The sequence below is a fragment of the Falco naumanni genome, chromosome 20 (assembly GCF_017639655.2).
Source record: "Falco naumanni isolate bFalNau1 chromosome 20, bFalNau1.pat, whole genome shotgun sequence".
In the NCBI taxonomy this organism is placed as follows: Eukaryota; Metazoa; Chordata; class Aves; order Falconiformes; family Falconidae; genus Falco; species Falco naumanni.
Genome location: NC_054073.1, coordinates 1,101,839 through 1,120,296, shown reverse-complemented (window position 1 = coordinate 1,120,296; position 18,458 = coordinate 1,101,839). Strand labels below are relative to the sequence as shown.

The following is an 18,458-nucleotide window of genomic DNA, read 5'->3' as shown; positions in this document are numbered from 1 at the left end:
GGGTGGGGGGGGACACCTGGCCTTTTGCACAAATTAAAGGTTTTGGTGGGATTTTTTCCTTTTTTTTTTCTTTTTCTTTTTTTTTTTTTTTTGCATTGTGTTTGAAATCCGGTTTAATGACAAAGCCAAGCCGGTTCGGCGCTGCCGCCAGGGGCTGCGGCCACTGAGGACAAATAATAAGCTAATTTTTGGAGAAAGGATGAAAATAAAATTAAATAAAAATTTTAAAAAAGCAAAAAAAAGCAACCTTTGTAATATTTATCACTTGCAAGCTATGTTTAATAAAGAAAGGAATGGTTTATAACTTTTGATGCGCTGGTGTGGTGAGTTGGGGTTGGGGGTGTGTGTGCCCTGGCCGGGGATGGTTTGGGGGGGATGGAGCCCCTGAATTGAAGTAGGGACCCTCCTCATCCTCAGGGGGATCACCTGAGCCCCCCCACCCCCAGGGGTTGGGGGGCTGATGGCGTTGGTGTCCCCATCCTGGAGCCTTGAGCCCTTGGGTGAAAAACCCCACCCCCGCCTTGGGGGGGACACCCCCACCCCCAGCCCTGCAGTGGGATGGGGGTGACAGCGATGAGACTTGCTACAAAAGTTTATTTGCCCAAAAAGAGAAAAAAAAAACAAAACGAAAAACAGTTTGTTCATATAAAGAGGGGGACTCTGGGCTGGGGGGAAGGCACTGGTGGCTGGGGCAGGTGACCCAGAGGTGGGGACAGGGACAGGATGCACGCAGGGACAGTGGGACGGACACAGTGACCCACAGGACAGACATGGGGACCCCCAGGATGGATGTGGGGTGCCTGGGGACGCCAGGATGGATGTAGGGAGCCGCAGGACGGATGTGGGGACCCCCAGGATGGACGTGGAGTGCCTAGGGACAGCAGGATGGCAGGACGGATGTGGGGACCCCCGGGAGGGACATGGGGACAGACAGACATGGGGACGCCTAGGATGGATGTGGGATGCCTGGGGATGGCAGGATGGATGTGGGGACCTGCAGGACAGATGTGGGGACCCCCAGGATGGACGTAGGGACCCCCAGGATGGACGTGGAGTGCCTAGGGACAGCAGGATGGCAGGACAGATGTGGGGACCCCTGGGAGGGATGTGGGGAGCTGGGGACAGCAGAGTGGACCTGGGGACTGTAGGGTGAACATGGGGACAGTGGGATAGACCTGGGGACCTGCAGGATGGATGTGGGGACCAGGGGATGGCCGGACAGACCTGGGGACAGCTGGACGGATGTGGGGTACCCAGGGACGGGATGGAGGTGGAGACCTGCCAGATGGACACGGGGGAGCCCGCGTGGCAGCTGGTGCTGGTGGGACAGACCTGGGGTGCTTTGGGCACCCGGTCCCAGGACACCCATAGGTGCAGGGCACACCCAGGTGGGGTCTAAATGCGGAGGCGCCCCTCCAGGACCCCCTCCCAGAGTGCGGGGCCAAGGGGCACGTAGGCTTTGGTGGTCTCATCCAGCAGGAAGAGGGGGTCGGGGACGCGAGCCGGGTCGAAGCCTTCCTGCGCCAGCCGCACCTTCTGCTGCTTGAAGGTCTCAGTCATCGCCAGGCGCTCCTGGGAGGGCGATGGGGTGGGCTGGGGACCCCCTGGTCCCCCCATATCCCCCGAGGACCCCCCAGCCCACCCCGTTACCTGCAGCCGGAGGAAGCGGGGCCAAGCGTAGGGCGGCAGCAGCTGCTCCACGTGCCGGTAGAGCGCGGGCCCGTCCAGCCGGCAGCCGGGGCGCAGCACCAGCGCCGCCATCCCAGCGCGACCCTCGTGGCCTGCGGGAAAGGGCAGGGCTGGGGTGGGGGCACAGCCGGGCTGGGGGGCAGTGACACTGGCCCTGGCATGGGGGGGCATCGGTACCTGGCACAGTGACGCCGTAGACGGTGGCTTCTTGCAGGGACTCGTGGGCCACCAAGGCTTCGGCCACCTCCGTGGTGGCCACATTCTCGCCTTTCCACCTGGGAAGGGGATGATGGGGATGAGCAGGATGGGGATGACCCCCCCAGCCATGCAGCGGAGGGGGTGTGGGGCTGCTGCACTGTCCCCATGGGGCAAGGAAGAGGTGGTGGGGGTGCCCCCCCATAGGTGGGGGGCTCTGGCACCTGTACGTGTCCCCGGTGCGGTCACGGAAGCGGACAAACTGGGCCGCATCCTGCTCCATCAGGTCGCCGGTGCTGAAGTAGGTGTCACCCTCGGCGAACACCCCCCGCAGCAGCTTCTGCTCCGACAGCTCCCGGCTGCCGGCGTAGCCCAGGAAGGGGGTCCGGGGGGTCACCGGGGCGATCAGCAGCCCCGTCTCGCCTGCAGGGATGGGGACATGTGATGGGGGGCACCCATGCGGAGACCCCCAAGCCGACCACCCTCCATCCCTGCACTCACCTGTCCCCACACGGATGCAGCGCCCGGCCGCGTCCCGCACTGGTGCTCCCTCCGTCACGTCGTAGCGCACGATCTCGAAGGGCGAGAAGAGCTGGGGAGAGGGGCCAGGTGGGCGTCAGCACCCTGCTGAGCCGGGCGCGGGGTGGGGGGCCACAGCCCCCTCCCCTTTTACCTTGTAGATGAAGCTGCTGCGGCCCACGGCGCCCGGGGTGCCGGTGTAGTTGAAGAGGGTGACGTTGCCCTCGGTCATGCCGTAGGTCTCCACGATGCGGATGGCGCCGAAGCGCTGGAGGAAGCTCCGCCAGACGTCGGGGCGCAGCCCACTCCCCACCGCCAGCCGCAGCCCGTGCTCCCGCTCCCCAGGGCGCTGCAGGGGGGCAGGGTCAGATGCGGGGGTGCCCCCCCAGGGTCACCCCCCACCCCAGCTCCATCCCCCCGACCTGGGGCTGGTTGACCAGGTAGCGGCAGAGCTCCCCGATGTACTGGAAGACAGTGACGCCCTCGGCACGACAGTCGTCCCAGAACTGGCTGGCTGAGAACTTCTCCTTCAGCACACAAGTGGCTCCTGCAGAAAGCCGGGATGGGGTGGGGGATCAGCACACGCTCCCCCCCAACATCACCGTGCTGGCCCTGGCTCCCCCAGCCCTGCTCACCGATGCCGATGCAGCCGACGATGCCCAGGAGGGACCCGGCCATGTGGTAGAGCGGCAGCGCCAGGTACACCACGTCCCGGCTGGAGGCTCCCACCAGCTCGTAGAAGCTCAGGCACATGATGGACTTGAGGTGGGAGACGCGGGCGGCTTTGGGGAGACCTGGGAGGGGGGACGATGGCGTTGAGCCCCCCCCTGGCTCACCCAGGGCACCCCACCCCGCCAGCCCCAGGCACCCACCGGTGGTGCCGGAGGTGAAGATGTAGAGGCAGGTGTCGTTCATGTCCTCGGGCTGCCAGACGTCCTCGGGCTCCAGCTCCTCCGAGGCCGCGTCCAGCAGCTCCTGCAAGGCCACGACGCCGGGGGGGTACGGCCCCGCGCCCAGCACCCACACCACAATGTCATCCTCCTGCAGGCTGGGCAGGATGGGCTCCACCGCCGCAAACAGGTCTGGGGTGAAGGGGGGGTACAGGCTGGCGTGGGGTAGGTCCAGGGCGCAGCCCATGCCCCCCCCCGAGCGTGAGGTGGGGATGGGGACCCTCCCCACCCATGCCTGTGGGTAGCACCCCCACCCAGGGTGACCAGGCAGGGCCCATGTGGGGCTCAGCAATAGGGGCAGTTTGGGGGGGACCAACACATGGCACAACTGGAGGGACCCGTGTGTGTCCCCCCGCATCGCCCCTGAGCTGAACCACCCCCGGACCCCCAAGCTGGCCGGACTCCCCCTCCCCTGGAGACCCCCAGTGCCAACCCGGTGCCCCTAAGCCTGTCACCCACAGTGGCCCCGGCACCACCCTGCTGCCCCCGGTACCTTCCCACCCCCCCATCCCCAGTGCCCACAAGCCCCGTCCTTCATCCTTCGCTTGTGCCCCCGGTACCAGCCTGTCCCTTGAGCCTTTGTCACCCCCAGTGCCCCCCCATCTCCTGCAGCCACCCCCTCGCTGTGCCCCCCCATCCCCGGTCCCGCAGCCATTGGAGCCCCCTCCCCATCTCCCCCCGGTGCCCCCTCCATCCTTGCTCCCCCTCTGCCCCCAGAGTCATGCCAGCCCCCTCCCCAACTCCCCTGGTCCCCCCCGCAGCCCCGGTCCCATTCCAGCCCCCTCTCCATCACCTGTCCACGGTGCCCCCCCTCGTCCCCGGTGCCCCCTCCCCCAGCCCCACTCCGCGCCCCCCCCCAGCCCCCTCCCCGGCTCACCGTCCGCCACCAGCAGCGCCCGCGCCCCGCAGGCGCGCAGGCAGTGCCGGAGGGCGGCGGGGCGCAGCGCCGGGCCCAGGAAGGCCGGCCGGGCCCCCAGCGCCGCCAGCCCCAGCCACCCCCAGACGAAGCGCGGCTCGTTGCCCACCAGCAGCCCCACGGTGGTCCCCGGCCCCAGCGCGCCCCCCGCCAGGGGCCGCCCCCGCAGCGCGTTGGCTACCCGCGCCACCCGCCGCGCCGCCCCCCCGTAGGGCTCCGCGCCCGCCGCCGCTCGCAGGAAGGGCCGGCCCGGGGCCTCCCGCGCCGCCCGCAGGAACCGCGCCGCCAGGCTGCCCCCGCCGCCGCCCGCCCGCCGCCGGCACCGCGCCGCCCGCGCCGCGAACGCCAGGTCGGCCCAGAGGTGCGGGCGCAGCAGCCGCTGCAGCAGCAGCAGCGCCAGCACCGCCGCCAGCGCCGCCAGCGCCATGGCCCGCCGCCGGCACCCGCCACGCCCCCGGACCACGCCCCCGCCGCTGGGAACGCCCCGGGAACGCCCCCACCACGCCCCACGCCCCCGGGGCACGCCCACCGCCAACCCTCGGACACGCCTCCGGCACGCCCCGGCCACGCCCCCGTCACAGCCCGGCCACGCCCCCCCCGCCGTACGTCCGGCACCCCCCGCAGGGACCCCGCGCTCCCCGCCCCAGCCCCGCCCCCCCCGGGACCCCCATTCTAGCCCCTTGTCCCCCACTGTCTCAGCCACCTTCCCCCCCCCCGCCCCAGCCATTGGCCCCCCCCAGACCCCCATCCTCCCACCACTGCCCCTCCCCCGCCATGTCCCCAGGCCCATGCTCCCCCTCACAGCCCCCCCATTCCGCCCCCAGCCCCTCCATCATGTCCCCACCCCCTTCCCACTCACCCCAGTCCCCTCCCCTCCCCCAGCCTCCCCCCCCCCCCCCCCCTCAGCCTCCTCCAGCTCGGGGGGAACTGGCACCACCACGGGGGGGGACGACAGACACCGGGCGCGGGGACCCCCGGGGACACGGCACAGAGCGGTGGCCTCGTTGTACAAAAACATTTGAGAGGTTTTTTTATTGTTGTTTTTTTTAAAAACACTTAAAAACGCTATAACAGCCCTGGGGGTGACGGGGCTGGGGGGGCAGAGCGGCGACCAAACCGGGGGGCGCTGGCATGTCCCCCCCCACCCCCGCAGCAGCCCCCGCGGGGGCGCTCTGGGAGGGAGCGGAGGCTGCCGGGGGGGTTGGGGTCCCCTCGCCCCCCCAGGCAGGGAGACACGTTCCTCCCTCCCCAAAGCATCCTGGAGCAGCACGTCAGTTTGCACTGTTTATTTACAGTTCTCATACCAAAAATAGGGACGTGTGATGTAACCCCCCCCACCCCCCCCCGAGATCCCCCCTTTCCCCTCGCCGTGGTGCCGTGTCCCCTCTCGGGCCGTGTCCCCTTTCGGGGAGCCCTGTCCACGCTGCCCCACGAGTGGGCAGGGGCTGGAGCCAGGTCCTGGGGCGCGGGGTTGCACACTCCGATCCCTCCCCGGCTGTTGGTAAAAAATCGCGCCCCCCCCCCCAAAAAAAAAAAAAAAAAAAAAGAGGTAAAAAGTCACGGGGGGAGGGTGGGCACAGACCCACGGCCACCACAGTGGGAGCTGGGGTGTCCCCACGGCTCCTGGAGGGGACCGCGCTCTCCTTCCCGTCCTGGCGATGGCTTTGTCCCAGCGTGGCAGGGTCGGTGGGCACCACGGCGTCCCCAAAGCGTCCCTTTTTTTTTTTGGGGGGGTGGGGGGTGGGGAGTGGGGGGGGCAGAGCCCTCAGTCACTGTCCGAGCCCACGGCGGAGGAGCCTTTTCTTTTCCGCTTGGCGGGTTTGGGCTTGGTGTCTTCCTCCTCCTGTGCCGGGAGAGGGGCAAGTGGGGGGTCACCGCCGCCGGGGGGGGACCCCGCTCCTGCCTGAGCCTCCTCGAGGTGCGGCTGCGGCCAGGGGGCTGCGGGGTGCCGGGGGGGAACCGGGGGGGCTTACCGAGGCGCTGCTGGAAGCCGATTCCTCCTCGTTGTTGGCCGGCTGCGCCGCGTTCTTGCGGCTGCGCGGGCTGGAGAGCGTGGCTTTTCGACGGCTTTTGGGGGGTTTGGTGGAGGAGTCTTCATACTCCTCGGCCAGGGAGAAGAGGTCGCTGAACCTGGAAGGAAGCAGGGGGTGGGGGGGCAGGGTGGGGGGGGCAGGCTCTGTCAGGGCACCCCCATCGTGGTCCTGAGGCCACCCGGCGCTGGACAGGGCAGGATTGACTCACTTCATCTTGTGGGCTTCGTCGCAGCTGGCCTGGACGTGCTGCAGCGCCTGCAGGATCGGAGTTTGGCTGAAAACTGTCGAGGAACCAGAAGAAACGAGGGTCAGAGACCTGACAGCGTGTGCCTCCCACCCCCCGAGGCAGTGGACACCCCCCCGCCCCCATCCAGGGCTTCTTATTCAGGCTGCTTTGCAAGGGGCTCCCAGTATGCGGGAGCATCCCGGTTCCCACGCGCGCCCGCGGGATGCGGCGGCTGCACGGTGGTACCCACAGTTCTGTTTGGTGTTGGTCAGGTTGAGGCGGAGGTTGTCCAGGTGCTCCAGGATCTGCTCCAGGGTCAGCTGGGCCAGTTTGCTGCTGGAGCTGCGCAGGCTGAGGGCAGAGGAGCAGCACCCGTTACTGAGCACCCTGCTCCTCCTGCCCACCCCCAGCCAGTCCCCCCCCAAAGACAGGCTGCACCCCGCTTGTGGGGGGACCGAGCACCACGGCCCTGCAGCAGCACCCCCAACCCCCCAAAAAAATGTGGGGTGCAGACAACCCTGCCCCAGGGTGCCCCCCGCACCCAGAGCAGGGGGGGCCAGGGATGGATCCTGCGCTGCCCCTCATTTTCTGGCTCTGGCACACGCGGGGTCTGTGTGTGCTGCTCCGGCTCAGGGATTAAGGGGATAAATCCTGCTGAGGGTGCTGGCTGCCTCCATCCCCGCCGGCTCTGGGGAGCACTAAGCACCCCGCGCCGAGCCTCGGCCGCAGGATGGTGCACGGTGCCAGCACCCGGGGTGCTGCCAACAGCCAGGGCTCAGCTGGCTGCCCGCTGATTAGCGGGGATCAGACCTGGACACGCCTCGGATCCCGGAGCGGAACCACAGGGAAAACAGCCGCGTTGTTGGGCTGCGAAAGGCCGTTAACGCGGAGGAACAGACGAAGCCTCAGACTCCCCAGTCACCACTTTGGGGACCTGGTGGGGACCCAGAGGTGGCCTCGGCGTGCAACCGGCACCAGCACGATCCCGGTGCCGGCAAAGCTCCCGGCAAGGCTCCGTGCGAGCCGGCCGTGCCCCGGGTGCTGGGTGGGGGTCCCTGGGGACCCGCTGCGGTGGGAGCGCGGTGCTGCTCTGCTTTCCCACGACACTAGATGTCCTTCCTACTCCAGCAAAGGGCCGCAGGCACCCAGCCGGCAAGGGGACGCCCCCGCAGCGGGCTGGGGGCTGCTGGGGCAGCCCACCTCCTCTGCTCCAAACCCAGACCCCGGCCGAGGGGCTGCCGGTGGCGGGGGTCGCGCCCGCGCTGCCGGGACCCAGCACGGTGCAGGCAGCGGCACCAGGAGCCTCTCGCCCTGGCAGGCGTCGAGGGCTGACGCTGCCTCGCAGCCCGATGTTGGTCCTTGAGGCTGGAGCGAGGGCTGGGAAAGAGCCGAAAGCGCCCCCGCCCCGCGCCGAGGGACATTCTGGGGTCGGGGGAGGGGGCATCTCAGGTGCCACCGTGGCCAGGAGCCCGCGCAGCGGTGCAGGAGCAGCTGCAGCATCCCGGTGCTGCTCTCCCGTTCCCCCAGCCCGCCACAGTCAGGTCCAGCTGCCTCCTCCCGCACCCAGAGCTCTGCCCGGGGAGGGGGGCCGGGAACAAGCCCCCTGCCCCCTCCCTCCAAAGGCAGAGAGCAGGAATCTTGCCCCCGGGAGCCAGGATTTAACCTCCGCAGGCTCCGGCTTAGCCCGGCTGCATCCTTTAGTCCCACTGCACCGGGGGACCCCGGCCCCATCCACCCCAGAGGCAGCGGCATCCCAGCGGGGACGAAGCCAGCCCCAGCTGGCAGGCTATTTGCACCAAAAGACGCTCCGGCAACACCCAGCCGTGCCGGGGCGGGCACCGCGGTGCTGAGCAGAGGGGGCTGCCCGGCCAGCGCCGCGGCAGAGGAGCACCAAGGCTGCTGACAGCGCTTCCCCGCACCGCTCGGGTCACGGGCTCGGGGTAAAAGGGTCCTGGCTGGCTGGGGGGCAGCGGCACCGTCCCAGCCTCAAGGAGACAGCGGCGTCACCGGCAGGATGGGCTGGCATGCCCACGCTGCGCTCACCGCACGTGGCACCGCGGCTGCCCACACACGGGGCAGCCCGTCCCTCGGCTGCCGGGCTGGGGGTGCTGTGCCCCCCCCCCGGCCCCTCACCTTTGGCGTTTCCGTGGTAAGCTGTTGTTCTTGATCAGCAGCGACTTGATGTGCTCGGCCAGGAGGTCGTCGTGTTTGATGCACCAGTGCCGCAGGATACTGGTGGTGAACTGGTCATCTGGGTGGCAGGGCCGGCTCAGCACCATCTTCACCATCTCCTCGCTGGGCCTGTGGCAAACGGGGACGGGCACGTGAAGAGGACAAGCGGCCTGTACCCCAGTCAGCTGGGGTCCTCTCTTCTGCCACTGCTGCCCACTTGACCCTGATGGGACCTGGATGTGACCAGCCCGTGGAGCTGCCGTGCCGAGAGGGACCTGGCACAGCCCGGACTGGGATCGAGCTCCCCCAAACGCCGCTCGGGACCCCCACGCTCGGTGGCAGCCCCAGTGGCGCTGGCTCCCGGGCTCAGGGGATGACGGGCACCGTTCACAACCCTCTGCTTCCCTGGGGTGGCTGGCAAGGAATCCTGGGGACCAGCTGCCACCAAGCTCCCTGCCCAGCCCGTGTCACCCGTCGGTCCTGCCAGCCCCACGCCCTCCCCGCCGTGGGACAAGTGCCACCACACACTCGCAGCCTGCGCTTGCCCCTGCACTCTCCGTCACCATGGGCTTTTCACCAACGCCATTTAGAGCTGGGATTAATTAGCCGGCCTCGTGCTAATTAATTCACCGCAATAATGAAAACAAATCAAGGGCGGCGGGATGTGCCCAGTGCCCCCCGCGCAGGCAGAGGCAGCGCAGATCAACGCCGAGGTGGCTCCTGCTCTCCATGTAGCGGTGGCCTCCAGGATGGGCCAGGTGACAAACAGCCCTGTTGGCCCTCGGGCTGAGAGCGCCGGTGCTCGGCACGTGGTGCTGCCAAAGCTGAGGCACGGCAGGGAGCCGCCGCCGCCTTCGGCAAGGGCACTCCGCCTGGGGTCCTGTCACACGTGCCCACCCCTCGCTGTCCCCAGGGGCTCTAGGGCAGGACACGCGCCCCAGGGAGCTGCAGAGCACCAGCGAGAGCCCTTTGCCCCACGCTTCGCATCTCCAGTGGCCCAAGCCGGAGCAGGTGGTGTCCCCTTGTCCCTGCCATGCTGATAGTGCTCCAGAAAGCCACCAGCCGCGGTGTGCCAGGGGCCACAGAACCCCCCGCAGAGCATTGCGCTGCCCTGTGCCCCTGCGGCACTTACTTCTCTCGCCTCAGCTGCAGCAGCAGGCAGGATAACGCCTCCGGATGGTCTGCAAAGGAAAGGACACGCTCAGCACGGGAGCTCCTGGCCACCACGGCCCGGGCCGTGCCTCTCCCACCCAGGGGACCGCTCACCTTTGTATTTGAGGTGCTGCAGGATGGGGATGATGGTCTCCAGAGGAATGCTGTGTGCAAGGAAGAGCTGCCAGGTGCAGTACTGCTCAAAGGTCTCCCAGTCCAGGCTTTGAACTAGAAGGAAGTAGAGGATGGTGAGGAGAGCCCCGCACGGTGCCCAGAGAACGGCAGGGACTTGCCGGAGCCACCGCAGACAGCTCTGCACGGCCCCGCTGCTCCTGCCCGCCGTCCCCCCCCCCAATCCCTCCATCCCGGGGCGGGGTGCCGTGCCTGAAGCCCCGCGGCGTGTCAGGGTTTGCACCGTGCCAGGGCAGCTGTGGGAGCAGCACAGGCAGCCCCGTGCGTGCCCAGGCCAAGCGGGGGCTTGGGGACCTGGCAGGTGGCACCGGGGTAGCGGGTGGCAGAGCTGCAAAGTCACGAAAGCAGCTGCTCGGGGCTCAGAGGAAGAGAATTAACAAGGCTCTTTAATTAATGGGCTTAGACCGCTGCTTGCAGCTTGTGTAACACCAAAGCTGGATCCAGGCAGCCATCGGATCAGGGCGATGGGGCTTCTCTCGGGAAACACTTGCCGGTCCCCGTGCACCGAGCCCTCCGCACCAGCTCTGCCCTAAACCACCCCGGCCCAGAGGGCTGCAGCCCGGGCCAGCTCCGACGGCGGAGCAGGAGCCACAGGGCACGCGTGGGTGAAACGCAGCGCTGGCTGGGGACCAAAAGGGTTTTTCTACCATGTGAGAGGCAGCGGCTTGCGGAGATGCGAGCTGAAGCCCCATGAAAAAGCCGCATGAGGAACTGGGTCACCCACTGGTGATGCTGGGGGGACTGTGGCCCTGGCAAAGGGCTGGTGGCCCTCTGAGAGGCTTGTTCTGTTAGTTCAGGGTGGTCCAAGGGACAGACCAAACAACAGCGAGGGCCTTTTTGCTCTCGGGGTGTCAGTCAACAGAAAACCAAAGGGAAATCCCAGCTCCAACTTTTCCGACCGCCCTTTTGCCACCACCTCCCAGCTGCCCTCACCCTGGGAAGAGGTTACTGCTGTCCCCAGAAAGGCCTGGCACCCCCCGATCAGCTGCTGCACTGCGGGGAACTGCCAACCGTGCCGCACCAGCCACGGCTTTGCGCCGCGACGAGATCGCGTCCCCAGAGACGCAGCAGCTGGGACCACGTGGAGAGGCTGCGGAGCTGGGGGACATTGGAGCTGGGTGACGTTCTGGAACCTTCCTCTTTATTTATTTTTTTTTCCCCCTCTCTGCCTGGGCAGGTTGCCGATGTGTGGAGCCCCATCGCACAGCCAGCCCGGCAAAGCCCATTAGAGCTCACAGCTTGGACCACACTGCTAAATCCAACAATCCGGTTTAGGGCACCGATCCTTTAAGCAGCAGCAATAATACCACGAGGAAATCCAGACCTCGGCAAAACACGGAGAGCCCAGGAGCCTCTCTCGGGCGTCGCATGAGCAGCCGGCTTCTTGCAGGGCTCTCTCCTGCAGTGGCGCGGCCACGTGCGGCATCGCTGACCTAGCACAGCTTGACACAGGCTACAGCCCCCTCGATCGCCAAGGGCAAAACCGTGACGACGGCTGCAGCCTTCTCCCTTTCCAGGGATTTGGGGGTCTCTCTGCAAAACGGGGGCCTGACGGGCAGGAAGGCTTGGGGATGCCCGGGAACCGCTCCCTGCTTTCACCCCCACCCTCCCCTGCAGGAGTGCTACTCACTCAGGATGTTCAGCACCGAGTCCTTCCGAAACATGACGAGGTTCCCCATCATCACGTGGCACACCAGCTCCTGCAACTGGGTGGCAAAGAAAAGGGGGTGAGTGGGATGCTGGGGCTCTGCAGAAGCCCTCTCACGCAGGCGACCACCGGCAGGCCCGGCGAGCAAGCACAGAAGCTGTCGCTCTGCCGACATCAGGCATCCCTGCAAGAGCAGAGATCCAGCGGGGAGTCTCAGAAACACCGTGGGCTGCAGGTGGCTCATAAATCAGAGCTGGGTTAAGTAGCACCAGGGACCAGCAGAGGCAAAGAAGTAAGGAGAGGTTAATGGTTTCACACACCCACCCCCAGGCTGGGGAGCAAGTGTCAGGCAGGACAGCCAGCAGCTCCCGCAGGCTGGGCCAGGGCGGGTGGGATGGGGACCCGCTCCTCGTGCTCCTGGCACCCCCAGACCCAGGCTTCTGCTGTTGGATGCACAAAGCCCACCCAGGGGCTGGCAGCGGGGAGGGCTTGGCAGCCTGCTGGGAAAGCTCCGACAACCCCAGCCCTCTCTGCTGGGGGCCCTGGGTGGTCCCTGGTCTGCAGGATGGGAGCTGACACTACCCAGACGCGTGGTGCTTCCTGCAGTGACTCACCCCCTTCATCCCTGGGAGAGGTGGACGCAGGGGGCCGGGATGCACGGGGAGCCTTCCCAGGCTGTACCGGAGCAGGGATGGGAGCCGGGGAGCACCATTCCCTGCTTTTGGCTCTCATCTGCCTTCCCCCCTGCTCCTGGGTCCAGCCTGCTCGGGGTGCTGGGGGCACGCCGAGCTGCCCCACGGCTCCGCTCGCAGACCCCATGCGGGACGGGCGCGGGGGCCACCCAGCCAGAGCATCGTGGGGAAACAGATGAAGAATAACAGGAAGGAACGAAGGAATTGGCGAAGGGAGGGGAGAGGAAACGCTACGGGCCTCTGCTGGGAAAAACAAAACTTCTGCATTTGAGCAGGGGGCAGAGCCCAGGAGCAGGAGGGAGCACAGGGCTGAGCTGGGGGCAGGGGGGGGTCAGGGCATCGTGACTCAAACCTTTCCTGTACCCAGCTTCAGCTCCAGCCTGCCAAGCAAAACTTGCTGGCGAGGCGTTTTGGCCCCTGCGTAGCTGGGAAAAGCAGGACCGGCCGGGAATGGTGTATAAATAGGGCGAGTTAAAGGGTTATCGGCAGATCACGCTCCAGACGAGCCCAGACAGCAGAAACACGCAGTGCAGCATTCCTGCCCGTGCCCAGCTCCCCCCCCCCCCAGCTTTCACCCTGACTATTTTTGGGTTGCTCATGGCAACTCGGTGTGACCACGGTGAAAGGTTCCTTCCAGAAGGGTCTAACGAGGGCTTGGCCTTCCACCCCTCAGCCGGCGGCGGATCTCCCACCAGGATGGGGAGAGGTGGGCGCCCGCCGGCCGCAGGGGACGCGCTGCCTGCGCCTACACACGTGCCCCTCGTGCCACCGCTCGTGGCTTTGCATCTCCCCAGCCACACTAAGCACCTCCCTGCCAATGGGATTATTGATAATTATTATTATTATTATCGACTGCCCGCCGCAGCACTGGCCATGGCAGTGCTTTTTTGCAGCGCCTGCGAAGCCGGACCCGTCTCCCTCGGGACGCCGCTCGGCGGGCAGGGAGATCCCTGGAAAGCAGCAGCGCGGGTTCAGCCTTCTCAAGGGAACCCAGAGGGAACTTAAGGGATCCCTTCTCAAGCAGCAGCTCATGGGAAAGAGATGCCTGGAGGTTTGGGGGCTCCTCGCAAAGCCCCGTGCCTCAACCCAAGCACGGGGGCAAGGACAGGACTAAACATTCCGCCCTGCATCCCCTGCAGATGAGCCAATTCAGGTTTAAACCCCCCGGGAGCGGAGGAGACGGAGAGCTGCCACCTCAGGGATGTGCTGCCTCCTCCCACCTCTGCCACCGGTCCCCTCCTTACCTGGAATGAGTCTATGACAGCTACAATCATGTTGAGCAGCTCGCCGCTTCGCAGGGTCTCGTCTGGGAACTGGAAGAGCACAAAAGCAAGGCAGGGCTCAGGAAAGGGCATGAGGGAGAGGCCGGTCGAAAGCTCCCATCGCCGCAGCCGAGGCAAACCCCCTCCTCGGCTCACGGACACGCACACGTTCCTCCTTGTGAGGGGCAGCATCGCCCTGCCTGGACCAGGACCAGGACCAGGACCAGGACCAGGACCAGGACCAGGACCAGGACCAGGACCAGGACCAGGACCAGGACCAGCACGGCTTCCTAAAGGTGGTGGGGAAGTGGCTGCGGGAAGAGGGGAAAAGGAGCCAAGGAAGCGCAGGAGGGTTGATGGGCTGGTTTCTGTGCGCAGCCTGCAGCGGGCAGGATCAGGCCAAGGGCTGCAAGGCAGCTCGCTGCTCCGGCATCAGCACATGCGTGAGATGCAGCCGGCACCAAGCACCCGGACCCGGCAGAGCCGCGCCAGGAGCCCGGCTGCTTCCCTGGTGGGTGGCAGAGGTCAGCCAGACCCCAGCAGTTCACGTTCCCCCTTTTTCCCCGTCCTTGCTAGCTTCGCTCGCTGCTCCTGGGCCTCGTGTGTTACACAGCGCTACGAGGAAATAATAATAATAATAAAAAAGTAACACACGGGGCAAAAGGCCAGGAAAACTGGCAGCAGCGAGCTACGGCTGCACTGTTGGGCTCTGGCTGTCCCGATGGGCAGCTCTCAGGACATTCACTTTAACATTCTGCCTGACGGGAGCTGGTCACTGTGCCCACGGGGGCAGCAACAGCCTGACGCCACTTTGGGGAGCAAGGTTGAACCCCCAGGACCAGGGAGGGGATCCGGCTGCTGCTCTGCACCAGGATCCTGCCTGGAGCAGGCACCACGCTGCGGCAAGGTGCGGTGCCTGCTCTTGTGCAGGTTTTTCTCCCCTCTCCAGGCTGTTGCCGTGCCCCTTTCTCCACCGAAGCCCCTGGGAAGCACTCCTGAGGAACGGGGCTGGACGGCCTCAACACCCAGCAGATGTTCCCGCTGAACCAGCCAGAAAGGAGGGAGGAGTGGGGCCAGCTCATTCCTCCCAGGGAATGAGAAAGTACAGGCAGAACTGTGACCCCTACGTCTATGCGGAGTGCACGATGTTACCCTGCCCCTCTCCAAGCCCCAGCACCGCTCCCTGAAGCCGGGCGAGCGCTGGAAGCAGCCTCCACCCTGCAATGTCAGAGAGGAGGCTGCAGCCCGCGTCGGGCAGCGAGCATCCCGGGAACGGCGGGCAGCCCGTGTGAACCGGAGCGAGCCGTGACCCATCCCTTGCAGAAGCCCGGCTCCCCGTCCCAGCCGCGCTCTCTGCTCAGTCCCGCTGGCTCCACCTCAGCACCGCGCGCTGAAAGCATGAAAACCTCATGCAAAACCCTGGGGTTCGGGGCAGGCAGCAGAGCTCGTTCCCAGCACTGCTTCCCCCCCCTGGCTTCGACACGTCTGCTCGGAGCCTTCGCCTGCTGCTCGCCAGAAGAAAAGCAGCCAAGAGCAAAAACCCCTTTAAGCAGGGAGCACGCAGTGCGGTGCGGGGAGCCGGGCACGCGCGTGAGCCCAGTGTGGGGCAGCCAGGTTAGCACCTCGCCACCCGCGTCAGGCTTCAACGGGGCCGCGAGCAGGCAGGACGGCAGCTGAACGTCGATGGTGACGGCGGCACGCTGACCCCCGTCGAGTCAGGCTGGGGGTGGATGGAGACTGTGTTGGGCTCAGCCTGACACTCTTTTTTTGCCAGGCTCTACGTTCTCTCTGCCCCAAAGCTCAGCAGCAAGGCAGCCCAGCCCCCAGCCAGCCCGCAGGAGGGCGAGGGGATGCCCCGTGCGTCTGAACCGCGGTCCCTGGCGCCTGGCAGGGGCCTTACCTCCGTGTAAATGGAGGGGGTGAGGTAGCAGAGCAGCCGTACATCGTCCTCCTGGCAGGCCTTCATGTCCATCATCAGACAAGTGTGCAGGTCCCCCAGCTGCGTGGCCTGGGCAAAGGACTCGTACAGGTTCATCTTCCCCGCTGCGGCTTTGCTAGAAGGAGACGTGCCCAGGTGAGCCGGCAGCCGGCCAGCCCCGTGCCGCAGCGGGATGGTGGTAGGACGCCGAGCTGTCTTTCGGAGGCAGCGCGAGCCAAGTCGGAGCTCAGACGCTTCTCCGCAATCCCCGCTGGCCTACCTGGCTTTTAAATAGTACAAGAGGTGGTAGCCGATCTTGGGTTGCTTCTGATAGAGCTCTGACAGGAGATCCAGCAGCAGCGAGAAGCCGCTGTTATCCTCCTGCATCTGGCAGAGGTTCCTTGGGGAGGAGAGGACAGGGAGACAGCGATGTTACCCGGGATGCCGCACACCAGCTCCTCCGCTAACGACGAGCACCAGCAGCTTGCAGGGAAACCCAGCTCGTGGTGCTGGGTGGTGGCACCCTCTGGGCTGGCCACAGTGGCCACCTCTCCCACCCCAGCCGCAGAGGACGGCAGGGCGTGCAGCAGCCGAGGGGTCAGGAGCCGGCAAACTTCAGTTACCCAGGGATCCCAGGCTTCCACAAATGAGCCGTGATTTTCCTGTATTTTAAGTCTTTCTACTAAACAAAACACAAAACCACCAGCTCCTCCGATTCTGGGATCAGCCCTAGGGCAAGCAGGGGTGTGCAGAATTAGACCCACAGGGTTCACACCCACGGGTGGTCGGGAAGCAGACAAGCAAGCCCTCATTAAATTCTTAAACATTTCAGAACAGACATACCTAAATATTAGGTAGAGGGGCTTCCCCACCGACTCCTCCAGAGACCTGCGGGACAAACGCGACAGTCAGAGCTCTGTGAGCACCCACCCTCTGCGTCTCCCCAACAAGGACTGGGAAAAACCCCTGGACCTGGCTCGCTGCGGTCCTGGGGCCACCAAGGGTTAGTTCTAGCTAACGAGGAGGCAGGAACGGTCCCGCTAACAAAGCCCAGCAGCTCTGACTCCGTGCCCAATATAAAATCCCAGAAAAAGAGCGTAGGGTGCTGGTTTGTGTGAGCACAGCAGGGACCGGAGTATTTCAGATGTCGCGTGCCCCGGTCAGCCAGCCAGAAGCCACCAGAGCATCACCTAAACCGAGTGCGGACACAAGCACCAGCTGGTTTTGCCTGCGCTTGTGGGGAGGGGGAGGATGGTCTCTTTTGAGCCCCTGGACGTGACAACTGTTGAGCAGCTCCACGCTGACCGCTTGTGAACCCTGGATTGCTTCGCAAGGGAAGCTGCTGGCTTCAGCACAGCCTTCCGAAAACGGCGACTATTTTACTGGGAAAAGTCCAAGTCCCAGTGTGAAAGGATGACACAAAAAAAAAAATAATAATAAAAAAGATCCTTACTCCTCCGTGATTTCTTCAGGCAAAACCTCACCACGGAAATGAGCCTTAAATAGCTCCTGGAGGCAGGATGCGAGCACCGAGAGCTGCTCCGAGTCAAAGTCCTCCTGGTAGAGAGAAAGGAAGGAATGAGAGGAGCAAGCGCAAGCTCGAGCCCTGCCTGCCCAGCACAGGTACAGCCGAAGGGGTCCCAGCAGAGTCACTGCTGCAGGGGACAGACCCCCAGCTGCTCGGGAGCCGTTTTGCTGCTGTATTGCAGCACCAGGGGCTGCCCATCAGCAAGACAAGCCTCTAACTGGTGCCCAGCTCTGAAGAGCACTCCGCAATCACACTGTGGGACACTTATCCCCTAATGGCTAGTCATTTACCGAGCTCAGCTCTCCCTCTGCAATCAGGGACCGAGGTAACGAGGACCTAGACCCCGACAAGCCCCTTCCTCCAGTTCCTACAGAGGCGAGAAGCTGCACTCATACTCCACAAGGCCACTTGACTCTCGAGGGGGCTGATTAGAGGCAGGGGATGCAACCCCGCTCCGAACGCTCAGCTCCTGGAAAACACCCGCAGCTCTTTCGCTGGGCAGGGTTTGCTGCAGCCTCTCCTGAGCACAAAGCTCAGGGCCGAAAGCAACGGAGTAGACCCAAGTATCAGCTGCATTTTCTAAACCCAATTTTAGAGAGAGAAACTGCTCAAGATGTTTCTCAAAAACATACTATCACTTCCAAAGTCTGTGAACACGGGCAGGGGGGAAATAATATTTTGCTAGTGAGAATTTGGTTTTACTAGACAACAAAAATAATCCAAGATGTCCTCTAGAAGTTCCTGGCAGATCCCAGGCGCACACAGAACCCCCCGAAGCAGCCGCGTGGGGTCAAAGATGTGAGCACGCCTCACCCCGCGTCCCGTCTGACAGCGTTTGTGGGGGGACGTTCGGGCGCAGGGTGTGAGGAAACAGAGCAGGGACGGAGCGACCTTCCCCTGCTAGAGCCCTGCCGCAAGCAGCAGCTCGGGGCTGTTTAACAGCCGCCGCTATTCCTGCGTCGTGCCATTTTTGGGGGGCAGCCCACCGCACCCCAGCTGCTCTGGTTTTACAGGCAGGCAGCAGCGCTGCTCCCCGGGTCGGTGCCGTTACCTCCAGGACTTGATCCACGATTTCCTGCATGACCTCACACTGAGCTTCCGTATCGCTGGAGCACAAAAACAAGAGGAAATCCAAGTTACATAGGAAGATACCGAGAGCAGGGACAAGGGGGCTTTGTGCTGAGCTGGCTCGGCTCGGGAGCCCCCCCCAGGACCTGAGGGCAGGGGAGGTTCTGCTTTGTGCTGGTGCCAGGCTCAGGGGAAGGCACGGCTCAGCAGCTCATGCTGCAGGCACCCAGCCCTGGAAGAACACGCTGCGCAATGCTACAGCACCTACTTACAAAAGTGCCCGAGGTTGTCTGCAGCA

General features: G+C 65.0%; 2 protein-coding genes across 2 annotated transcripts in view; both read right to left on the bottom strand.

The window, feature by feature from the left end:
- Nucleotides 1–574: 574 nt before the first annotated feature.
- SLC27A3 (solute carrier family 27 member 3) lies at nt 575–4,731 on the bottom strand. The gene is made up of 10 exons (XM_040618568.1): nt 4,231–4,731; nt 3,276–3,485; nt 3,039–3,197; nt 2,826–2,950; nt 2,558–2,752; nt 2,386–2,476; nt 2,109–2,307; nt 1,867–1,964; nt 1,651–1,781; nt 575–1,572 (listed from the first exon to the last, which is right to left on the bottom strand). Exons 1-10 carry the CDS (start codon nt 4,694–4,696, stop codon nt 1,396–1,398), a joined length of 1,851 nt encoding a protein of 616 aa, XP_040474502.1. The 5' UTR covers nt 4,697–4,731; the 3' UTR covers nt 575–1,395.
- A 1,273-nt stretch (nt 4,732–6,004) lies between these two features.
- The window catches only part of INTS3 (integrator complex subunit 3), a 42,270-nt gene continuing 29,816 nt past the window's right edge, over nt 6,005–18,458 (bottom strand). The window contains exons 17-30 of the mRNA XM_040618494.1: nt 18,144–18,198; nt 17,018–17,121; nt 16,408–16,452; nt 15,845–15,964; nt 15,547–15,700; nt 13,629–13,697; nt 11,675–11,750; nt 9,967–10,080; nt 9,833–9,881; nt 8,662–8,829; nt 6,779–6,879; nt 6,511–6,583; nt 6,243–6,399; nt 6,005–6,112 (exon numbers count right to left, since the gene is read on the bottom strand). Of these exons, the coding sequence (XP_040474428.1) occupies nt 6,035–6,112; nt 6,243–6,399; nt 6,511–6,583; nt 6,779–6,879; nt 8,662–8,829; nt 9,833–9,881; nt 9,967–10,080; nt 11,675–11,750; nt 13,629–13,697; nt 15,547–15,700; nt 15,845–15,964; nt 16,408–16,452; nt 17,018–17,121; nt 18,144–18,198 (1,363 nt within the window). The 3' untranslated portion in view covers nt 6,005–6,034. The remainder of the gene's footprint in view (nt 6,113–6,242; nt 6,400–6,510; nt 6,584–6,778; nt 6,880–8,661; nt 8,830–9,832; nt 9,882–9,966; nt 10,081–11,674; nt 11,751–13,628; nt 13,698–15,546; nt 15,701–15,844; nt 15,965–16,407; nt 16,453–17,017; nt 17,122–18,143; nt 18,199–18,458) is intronic.